The sequence below is a fragment of the Arachis hypogaea genome, chromosome 11 (assembly GCF_003086295.3).
Source record: "Arachis hypogaea cultivar Tifrunner chromosome 11, arahy.Tifrunner.gnm2.J5K5, whole genome shotgun sequence".
Classification (NCBI taxonomy): domain Eukaryota; kingdom Viridiplantae; phylum Streptophyta; class Magnoliopsida; order Fabales; family Fabaceae; genus Arachis; species Arachis hypogaea.
In genome coordinates this window covers 4,646,353-4,657,872 of record NC_092046.1, presented here as the reverse complement: position 1 = coordinate 4,657,872, position 11,520 = coordinate 4,646,353, and the positions used below count along the sequence as shown (strand labels likewise).

Here is an 11,520-nt window from a genome sequence, read left to right as displayed (position 1 = left end):
TGTTTAAAACAGTAAAAAATTTTAAAAAACGTTAAATACTTAAATGAGGAAATGAATTTTTTTAAAGTAAATTATTAAACCGTTTCTAAAAATTCTAATGCCAATGAAAACAACCTAAATAACGTAAAAGACAAAAATAACCTCTAAAAAAATTTTAATATTTGACAAAAATGTAGTTGATAACGTATGTGTTGCCGGAAAACTCTTCCATGGTGGCTATCCGAAATGATTTCCTGGATAATAGCACAATTAAATGGCATTTTGAATTATTTTTAATGAGTTCCAACATGAAAATTCATATAATTTTTAAGAAAAATGTTACCTATACAACAAAATTCAGCCTTTAAATTTAATATTTTATTATTTTAATTTTTTAATTAATCATATTTTCTATTTTTAAAGAACCACTTTTATTGGTGAAATCTCAGGTGTAGTCGACTTCACGTGAAGTTGATAGTTGAGAGCCGTTAGATGAAAATTTAGTCAAATCAGTCAAATCATCTAACAACTGTCAGTTATTAACTTCACGTGAAGTCGACATACTTATCACTGTAAAATTTGTAACCACTTGTAATACATTAATTTTTTACAAACTAAACCATAAAACTTATAACAACTTTTCTTGTACTAATTTTTAAAAAATCAATGAAATTTTTAAAATCAATTAAACTCATTCAATTAATTTTTTTTATTTGAATTGTTGGAGAAATTCTCTACCAGAACAGAAGAGGTAACCATAATGATCAAAAGAAAATTCTCCAAATCGTAGAGGAAACTAACAATCTTAGCAAGCTTAGCCATGAAAGCAGGATCAACATCGTTCTTGTCAAGTGCTTCAACACCAAACACCATCACCTTAAACCGAGTTTGCCATTCAGAAAATTTATTTTGAATTAGGAATTTTAATTTTAAATAAGTTGGATTTAGGAATTATACGAATTTCTAGCTTGGAACTGATTAAAAATAATTCAAAATGCCACCTAACTGCACTGTATGTGTTAGCCAGGTAATCATCGATTTACGTTGGATATTTTTATCAAAATTTAAAATCTTGCAAAAGCCATTTTATTTTGATTGAATACCCTATTCGGTCCTGACAATTATCTCGAAAGGACAGGACAATGAGGCCTCCAAGAAAAAAAATATTTAATCCGGTCTCTGATATTTTTTTTTGAATTGATTAACCTCTGTGCCAAAAAAATAACATTGATTTTTTTTGGCACACGAACTTCGTTGTGTTTTCGAAGTAATTGTTAGGAGCCGAATTGAAATTTTTTTTTCAAAAGCCTCGTTATCTTTCGAGATAATTATCGGGATTATTTTAAATTTTCTTCTTTTATTTTTTGCATTTTTTAGGATTATTTTTTTCAGTGTCACGAATTTTTCGAATACCAATTTTATAGTTTTTTTTAATTTATTCATTCAAGTGCAAAAAATGATGAGGTGACGGGTGTTTTCCATTATTCTCACTTTTCATTTATTTGCTTTGGGTTTGGTGCAATCCTTTACCCAAAAGAAAAAGAATACTCCTATATCGAGTCATGGCTGTTGAGTGTTGACTCAGAATGATAGAACCCTTTGCCTAGGGATCCTCTCTACCCAGTTTCTCAGTTTTGCAGAATTAATAAATAATTAAAATGGAACATTTCTTTTTTTTTTTTTTTTATCCTTTTGAAAGAGTGTTTTAAAAGTAAAGGTATTTCTAACAAAGCAATTATTTAGTTAGAATAGATATTCTTAAATTTTTCATTCAGTAAATACATTATAAAAGTATTGCAAACTTTAAATTTTTAGATTTTTAATAATTTTTATATTAAACAGTTTTTTTGGTGACTTTTATATTAAACAGTTAAATACATTTGACCTTTCTCTAATTTTATTTTTTATTTATTTATATTTTTTATGTTGATCTCCTAAGTAAGTAAATATACTTAGAATATTTATCGGCAAAATTCTAATTGATAAAATCTTTAAAACTCTCTCAATCATCTTTTTGAATTGATAAATAAAAAATGGATTCTGTTAGGGAGATAATGGAACTCTTGACCTTTCGGATCTAAAGTTCTAATATCATGTCATGATACCACTCATCCCAAAAATTTCAGCTGATGAGAAAAGGTAATACTAATAATTATATCTCTAATACTCCCTAAACCTCCATTATACGCATTATACAAATATTCTATTGGTTCCTCATACTTTCCCATAAAAAATATTTCAAAGTTATAAAGTAATCAATTTTTTAAATAATTAAGAGAATACATAATTTTTTTTATTATGTGTTATGAGATTGAAATTTTATATCTATTAAAATTAAAATATTAAGAATTGAGTTAAACCACTCCTTATCAACAACAACAACAACAATGTATAAACAAAGGTGTGAAAGACTAAAAAGAGGTTCACATGAATCCAATCAAAGTCTTTAACAACTCTCATGCTGCCGTCGCCTTCACGAGTCCTTCATTTCTGCCACCCTTTTTTCCCCACTACTCTTCACCCTTCTATGCATTTTTTACCTCTTTGGACATAGGGATCTCAATTATAATGGATTCCCCCTTTGACTTTAAGTCCATCACCTCACACTACTAATTTAAGTATTTCATTATTATTATTCTTATTATTTTACTTACATTCCCAAAACTAAGTATATCTAATTTCAGTAAATGCAAAACATGTTACTAATTAAGCATCACTATCGGAATTTTAGTATAACAGTATATGCGCACACTTCATATTAGAGTTCTTGCTTCAATAAAAGGGAAATAGCATTGTTAAAATGGAAGAGACAAAATCTACATTCTAATTTCTGAAATATTTATATATTTCGAGATCATATGTAATAAGAATTTAATTTTGATATCTGGAATACTATGATTTGGTTTATTAAAATTTTTACTTTTCAAAAATAATTTATAAAAGTTAGTTTTTAAAAGACAATTTCTAAAAAATTGTAGTATTTATATTTGGTAAATTAAATTAAAAATTATTTTTAATAAACATAAATACTAATAATTGTGTTTGATAAAATAATTTTTTAAAATTTGAAAATATTATAATAAATATAAATATAAGAGTTAAATTTAAAAATTAATTAATATATAAAGTTATATTAGAACTTTTAATTTTGATAAGTATACATATTCTTGAAAAACTCCACCTTAGGTATTTTTAAAAATACTCCTATATTTAAAAACTGTAAGGACAAATACATAATCTTTTTAATTTATCAAACACAAAATAAAAATTTTGTGCTTTTGAAAAGCACCAACATCTCTTTAAAAAAGTTTACCAAATCAAATCTATGTCAACAAAAACAATTATCTTTAACATTGATTGCGTGAATATTCATCTGAAAAAACAGATATCATTAAATGTCTGTATAAAATATTTTATACTGGCGTGCATCAAAATTAAACTCATATAATAAAATTGATTATATGGTAAAAGGAAATTACTCTCTTTTAATTTTATAATAAAAAAGAAAGGGGATATATAATTATACGTAGAATAGAATAGAATTTGGTCACTGACTCCCCTTAAGCAAATACAATAATACAAGTGCATGAGAGAAACCAAAACTTGTTGCTAACCATTACACGCAAATGTACCAAATGCAAGAGGCAACAATCCCTTCTAATTTATTCACACTAACTTCACTTTCACGTAACCCACTTTCACATAACACAATAAGACCAAAATAAAATCACACCAATGATTCTTAGATCCACAAAAAAAAGAACTTCTTTTAGGGACTTGGGGTTATGCATGTATGTATGTACCTAAAATCACATCATATATCAAAGTCCTAAAAAACCCTTCCAAGTCCAAATCTTTCATAAAAAAAATTATACCCTTTTGGCCATTCATTCCAAAACCACACAAAAGACCACAAATTTTTCACATTAGAATGCTAAGTTGCTAACACAATCTGATTCAAACAAGAACAAGAACAAGAACATGAACACTTTGAGTCAAATATTCCAAAACATGTTCTCAGACAACAGCAACATAATGCTTGCAGCCATAATATCTTTGCTCCTTGTAATCCTCTTTGTCCTTCTCCTCCATCTCTATGCTAAATGGTTCCTAGCTCAGGCTCAGGCTCAGGCAAATGCTCGCCGCCGTCGTCGCCGCCGCCGCAGAGCAGCCACAGTAACTGTTTCTGATGTTCTTGGCCCTGCAAGGTTCCACCACTTCCACAGCTTCAACATAGAAGATTCACCAATATTCCCATCATCATCAAGTTCTCATCACAATACATCAAAAGGGTTAGATTCTTCTATCATTGCAAGAATTCCTCTTTTCATTTATACTACTACTAATTCAGAAGTATTGAAAGGTAGTGAAGAAGTTGAGAATAGTGATGAGCTTGAGTGTGTGATTTGTTTGAGTTCTTTTGAAGATGGAGAGATGGGAAGGTGTTTACCAAAATGTGGACATGGTTTTCATGTTGAATGCATTGATATGTGGCTGAATTCTCATTCAAATTGTCCAATTTGCAGGGCTCCAATAATTATTAGTAGTGGGATTGTTGTTGAGAATGACAATTCCCAATTAGGTTCTGTTATTGATGATGGGGGTGATCATAATGATCATGATCATGATCATGTTCATGTTCATAATGTTGATGATGGTAGTGGTGCCTCTGCTTTAGTTGAGATTGTGGTTGATGATTTTGGTCAAAGTTCTGAAATTAGAGAGAATAATGAAAATGGAGAAAGAGTGAGTAGTAGCAGTGATTCTTCTGTCTCAGAAACAGAAACCTCAACATCTTTGGTAATTGTTGGTTGTTCTTTGAAGAGAATGTTGAGCAAAGTTTTTCCATCTTCTAATAATGCAAATGTAAATGAATTACAAACTTAGATATTTATATATGATGTCATGAAAATGAGCAAAATCAACCACTTCTTCTGTATAGATTACTATTAATTTCTTGGCTTGGTTTATGCATCTTTCATGTGAAAATTGTTTATGGTCTCTAATGTTGTCAAATTTCTTTCTTTCTTTCTTTCTTTCTTTTCTCTGTTTTTATATTAGGTTCCTTAATTACAAAATAAATAAGAAAATCATTTTTGGACATAGATATGATTTATACTCCATTTTGGATACTAGTTGGGGATTTCAGGTAGGAATAATAAAAATGATAAAATTCACTTTTATTGTGTTAATATAAGGTGTTAGATTTGCATTCATACAAGAACTTCTCTTATATCATATATGAAATTATTAGGGGAAAAAAAATAAAAAATAAAAATTCTTGATTTCTTATATTCTTCCACAATAAATTTTCTAAGAGTGCAATTGAGAATCCCAATTTATTACATGGTGTTGGGTTAATTCAGTGTTTTGTGCCACTCTGCTCACATCACAATTCACAATGCTAGAGAATCATCATCTTCTGTTGCATAATCCAAATTTATGAGAATCACTCTCAAGTGAATTTCTTTGAATGATGTTAAAACTTAAAAGCAAGGAAGCGAGAATGAGGAAAGTAAGAACTATTCTATTGCTTGATTTGAACATTGGCTAGTAGTGTACTATATAAACATGTACACTAGTACTATATAGGTGTATGTATAGGTGTATGTCATGACAAAGAAAAAGACAAAAGATAGTATGTTTGTACTTAAGATACCAGTGCTGTAATTGGTGATCCATCTGTCATGAATCATGATGCAACTTTAACGGCAATCATTGTTTTCAGCTCTGGATTCTACACTATATGGTCATTCTTACAAAACAAATATATTTTTTGGTTATTTAATTTTTATCATGCTTTTAAAATCTTTTAAGTGTTTATTTCGGCTCATTTTTTTTTGTTATGGAACAAAGTTTGGTGTTGTTCAATGTAATGGACGCATGGATAAATTTTTTTCTGCAATGGTGTCACGTGTAAAACATAAGATACGTTTTATTTTTGGCCTGTTTTTGTTTTTTTTTTTTTTCAAGAAAGGGAACAAATGTGGGCTGCATTTTGCTTTCTGCAGGCTTTTCAAAATTTTTTTTATTTGTTTTAATCCAAACGCAGCCTGTGTTTTGTGATGGGTTAAAAAAATTTTTTTTTCGTAATAACAAAACGCAGCTTGCGTTTTGTGCTAAATGTCAGCTTTTTTTTTTGGGAAAGGCAAAACGCAGGCTGCGTTTTTTGCGTTGTCAGATTATTTTTTTGGAAAATGAAAAACGCAGGTTGCGTTTTGTGAAAAAAATATTTTAATGAAGAGGCCTGCCTATAAATACGAAGCACTCCTCGCCCAAACGGCCTCACTCCCATTCTACTAATCATACTCTTCTTTCGTATACATATGTTGTAGTTCTTAGTTTTCTTGACAGTTAGGTGTGTCAAAAAAATCGGAGTAGGTGAGGTTGAAGTTATGAAAAATATTGCAAATTTGCGAGTATATTATAACAGTGAAGTTTTACCAAACACACATGAAGGAGTGACTTTTGTTTGTGAATGTCCGTTGTCATTTGCTATTCCATGTACCATGAGCTTCGTCGAGTTGCAAAATGGGCTTTATAATAACATTCAAAGCCACATTTTGAAAAGGGTGAGCAACCTTTTATATAGAAGTCCTGTGCAAGTATTTGGTGGGCTAATACAGTTTCAATTAATACCCATCACTGACGATGCCAGTATGCAGCAGATGTTCTATATTTATCAACAAACCCGATTTCACGTGCCGATGATAGAGCTGTACGTTGAGTTTGAATAGCAGTCAGGGTCGGGCGCGGTTGGCGAGGAAGTCAATGTTGATGAGCTCGGGGATATAGATTGGGAAGAAGATAATAATGACAGTGAAGAGGAGTTCGAAGCTAACTATGAAGTCGATGACGAAAACGATGACGGAGACTTGGAAGGCAATCCGGAGGTGCAAAATGAAGCGAATGCGATTGTAAGGCAGCACCCGTTTGGTGTTCCGTCTTTTATGCGGACTCTAGATCTCAAAGCCATGCATGACCCGAAATTTCCTGAGTATGCGAATACGGGTATGTTATGATTATTAACTCAAGCTTCTTATAGTGTTTATTTTATTTGCCTTGTCTGGCTGATGGTGGTGCGCATGTTGTAGGTGAAGGCAACGCTGCGGCGGAAGATGGCGAGTTTAGTGTTGGAATAGAATTTATTGGTTCGAAAGAGTCGGTGATATCTGCAATCAAAAGCTACACTATCTCTAAAGGAGTTGATTACACTGTGTATGAGTCTGAGCCGCAGACATTCTATGCGAAATGCAAGGGGTATGGTTCAGGGTGCGATTGGCTTATCCGAGCTAGCTTGATTCGAAAGAAAACTTGTTGGGAGATCAGGAGATACAATGGCAAGCACACGTGCACCGTGGGAACGATATCACAAGATCATGCCAAGTAGGACTCGGACACAATTGCAGATGCCATTAGGCCGTTGGTCGAATCAGACCCCTCGATAAAGGTGAAGTCTGTTATTGCAGAAGTTCAATCCAGGTTCAACTACACTGTGAGTTACCGCAAGGCTTGGTTGGCAAAGAAGAAAACGATTGCCAAGGTTTTCGGTGATTGGGAAGTTTCTTACCAGACTCTGCCAGTATGGTTGAAAGCAATGACGGTAAAGATGCCAAGATCTCGTGTTCAAATCAAAACGCTCCTCGTTTACCGTGAGAGTGAGGAGGTTCAAGGTGTAAGAATTCTGCACCGCGTTTTTTGGAGCTTCTATCCGTGTATTGTAGCATTTAGACACTGCAAGCCACTTGTGCAAGTTGATGGCACGCACTTGTACAGAAAATATAAAGGTGCACTCTGGGTAGCGGTTGCATAAGATGGGAATCAAAATATTGTGCCTATTGCATTTGCGATAGTCGAGGGCGAGACGGCAGACGCATGGGAGTTTTTCCTAACGAATTTGCGGAGATATATTGTTACCATTGATGGTGTGGGTATTATTTCTGACGGCCATACCTCCATCGACGCTGCAATAGCTCGCAGTAACGGTGCATGGTCACCACCAAAGGCGTGGCACATGTACTGCATCAGGCACATCGGATCCAACTTCTTAAGGAGGTTCAAGTTTCCATATTTGCATAAACTCGTGGTGAACACAGGTATTTTCAACTCGCTGTTATGGTTCTATTCATAGTAAATTTGTGGCATCTGCTAATGACTAAATGATTTATTCAACAGGCTATTCTAGGACGGAGCAGGAGTATAACAAAAACTGCCAAAAGCTTAAAGAGCGGGGTGAAGCATATACTCAATGATGCAATGAGATCGGTGTTGAGAGATGGGTGTTGGCATTCGATGGTGGTCATCATTGGGGACATATGACGACAAACTTAGTAGAGTGCATAAATTCTGTCCTGAAGGGTGCACGCAACCTTCCTGTGACTGCCCTGGTCCGGTCAACTTTCTATCGGCTAAATGAGTTGTTCACTCGGAAGAGTACCGAGGCTCATGAGCGTCTCTGCAACGGATTCATGTATTCAGAATTTGCAACGAAGAGAGTTGAAGAAAGCTTCCAACGTGCAGGAAACGTTGTGGTCAACCGGTTTGACAGGCGCAATGAGATGTTTGAGGTTCGCGAAATGCAAGATGGTACCATTTACACTGTCAACCTTGCGCAACGACACTGCGACTGTGGCCATTTCCAGGTCAAGCGACTTCCATGTCGCCACGTGCTTGCATGTTGCGCCAACCAGCGTCTCGATTGGTAAGTGTACGTGCACGATGTGCACAAGATGTCTGAAATTTGAAAGGTGTACAGAGGCGAGTTTGTTCCGATGGGTGACCCCTCTACGTGGGATAGATACGAAGGAGCGAAGGTGATCGTCAATTGGACTTTGAGGCGCGCGACGAAAGGAAGACCGAAGTCCACCCGCTACTTGAATGAGATACATTCGCGTGAGATGCGTGGTCCTCGCCGGTGCACTATATGTGGACGCGAGGGACATAGCCGCAACCGATGTCCTCAGCGCGCAGGTCCAAGCTCTGCTGGAGGTCATTAGTGGTTAAGCTTTTCAATGTAATTTTGTTATGACCTACTTCACAATTATATGTTACTTTTTTTTGTAACATCGTCATTTACTTTAACCTAGTTAACAATTTATGATAAATAAAGTTTTTAACCTCGTTATTCAATTTTTTAGAGAATAAACATTTTTGATCCAAACAGAGTTACACGGGAACAAAGTTAAATATGTCATAATAATAATAATACTGAACAGAATCATCTAAATACAAGATACAACACTGAATCCAACATCAACTGCAATAGACTACTTCCTCGACGCCTTCTTCGAATACAAGGATGGGGTGTATTTGTCCGAAGGCGCAGTCTGTGTCTGTAAGTTATACGGATGACCCTGAGACACACCAGCGTCCAGCCCACTGCCGACATCAGTACCACCGAAATCTGTCATGCTCGAACCACCAGTATCATACAAACCGCTGTCACTCATCTCCGGAGCACTCGCTCCACCAATATCATACCAGTGCTGCAAGTCGTATCCCAAGTCTCCCTCTTCCTGCTGCGGGTACTCATTCAAATCAAACAACTGGCCGCGTGGTGGTGCGGATGGACCGGGCGGATCTACATGACCCGTTGACTGATCAAAGTCAAAGTCACTAGCATGACCTGAAGTGGCGCGACAACCACCAGAATACTGAGATGTAGCAGGCCCTTCCTGCGGTGACATCGGGGATAGAAAATCTGTATCTCTCAGGACCTGAGAGAAGCTGATGGTGTCAGATCCATCCAACGGACTAAAGTGACCCTCGGCTGGAATTACGAGATGTGGTATGTAGGGCTCAGGTGCCTGAGGCGGCTGTGGTTCCGGTATATATGCTGCCTGCTACTGATATGCCGGCCACTGCTGGGCATATGCCGGGTCCTGAAACTAATAGGCATATGCCGGCATCTGAACCTGGTGCTCATACGCCGGGACCTGATAGTAGTGCTCATATGCTGGCACCTAATTAACAATTAAATACAATTAATAAGAAGAACAAAATAATAATAATAATAATAATAATAATAATAATAATAATAATAATAATAATAATAATAATAATAATAATAACAATAACAATAACGATAAAAGCCAATACCATCGCGCTAGTGGAATACCAATATCGCCGAGTTGATCGCGGGGTATAGGTGCCAGGAATGGCATACACTCCCACGCCCAAACAAAAAGCAGTATCAGTGGGCCATCCATTTTCTTGCAGTTGTATCGTGAGACACGACACAACGATCTGTATAGGTGTGTCAGACTGCCCGAAGTAGCGGTAGAAACTTCGAGTTCAGTGAAACGGTCGATTTATCCGGAAACACAATTGTTCCGAGCACGCAGAAAATGTGCGCCCGGACGTACCGCTCAAGAGATTCCCGAGTATCACACGGCTCGGTGTCTCTGCACCGCCGGACCAAGCAATATTAACCTTCCCGAACACGTGATCGTCCGGACCGGGCTCCCGACCAAAACACGTAATGCAGTTCTCCACCAAAAACTGGTGACTGCTATCTGATCTACCCGTACTTCCCATTAATCGGGAGACCAAGAATATAGCTCACATCTTCCAGCGTCACCGTCACTTCACCGACCAGAAGATGAAATGTGTGAGTCTCCGGCCTCCAGCATTCCACCAAAGCACTCAGTAGTGCAGAATGACTTCTCATTTCGCTTACTCGCGAAACGTGTTGAAACCCAGTCAATGTAGTATCACTGCAGACCTGCAGCTACCTCGTTAAAGATATCTGGCGGATCCAGTTTTCTGGACAACAAATTTCTGATAGCCTGCAAAAAGAAAAATGATAAATATTAAATTCTAAATAATATCGGTTAATAATTCTAAAAATCACAAATATTTATCTATTATTTATTAAATAGTATTATTAATTATTAAAAATTAATAATAATTTATTCTCTCTATCATAACCAATATTATAAAATAATCATAATAACACTCTAATTATAATAATAATAATTACTCAAATATAACAATAATAACAATAATAATAACCATTTATTATATTACCTATATCCTAAACGGTATGTTATTAACATACAGTATTACTTATTATTACAAAATATTACTAAAGTATTAAACATAATCATTTTTTTAATTAAACATTGTTAAAAAAATCGTTTACTGTTAACATTATTATTATTATTATTATTATTATTATTATTATTATTATTATTAATAAATCACTAAAAAATAATAATAAATTATCACACATTATTGTTATTAAAAATTATTAATAAATTTTTCTCATTAACATACCCACTATAATAATAATAATAATAATAATAATAATAATAATAATAATAATAATAATAACAACGTCACTAACAATACAGAAATTAATTTGCCTAATAATAACAATAATAATATAATAACAGTATTAAAAAAATTAAACCGTAATGAGAAATAAATAACAACATAATATTAGTTATAATAATATTAATAATCACAATACTACTAATTACAAGACAAATAAATAAAATTCGAATTAATCTATATATTTATTGTTAAATATTAAAAAAA

General features: G+C 34.3%; 2 protein-coding genes across 2 annotated transcripts; one reads left to right on the top strand and one right to left on the bottom strand.

Moving 5' to 3' along the window:
• Window positions 1-3,593: 3,593 nt before the first annotated feature.
• LOC112719982 (uncharacterized) lies at window positions 3,594-4,932 on the top strand. Its single transcript, XM_025770757.3, has one exon. It carries the CDS (start codon window positions 3,961-3,963, stop codon window positions 4,864-4,866), a length of 906 nt encoding a protein of 301 aa, XP_025626542.1. The 5' UTR covers window positions 3,594-3,960; the 3' UTR covers window positions 4,867-4,932.
• A 4,177-nt stretch (window positions 4,933-9,109) lies between these two features.
• LOC140176304 (uncharacterized) lies at window positions 9,110-10,766 on the bottom strand. Its single transcript, XM_072206350.1, has 2 exons — window positions 10,078-10,766; window positions 9,110-9,941 (listed from the first exon to the last, which is right to left on the bottom strand). Exon 2 carries the CDS (start codon window positions 9,663-9,665, stop codon window positions 9,246-9,248), a length of 420 nt encoding a protein of 139 aa, XP_072062451.1. The 5' UTR covers window positions 9,666-9,941; window positions 10,078-10,766; the 3' UTR covers window positions 9,110-9,245.
• Window positions 10,767-11,520: the final 754 nt, after the last annotated feature.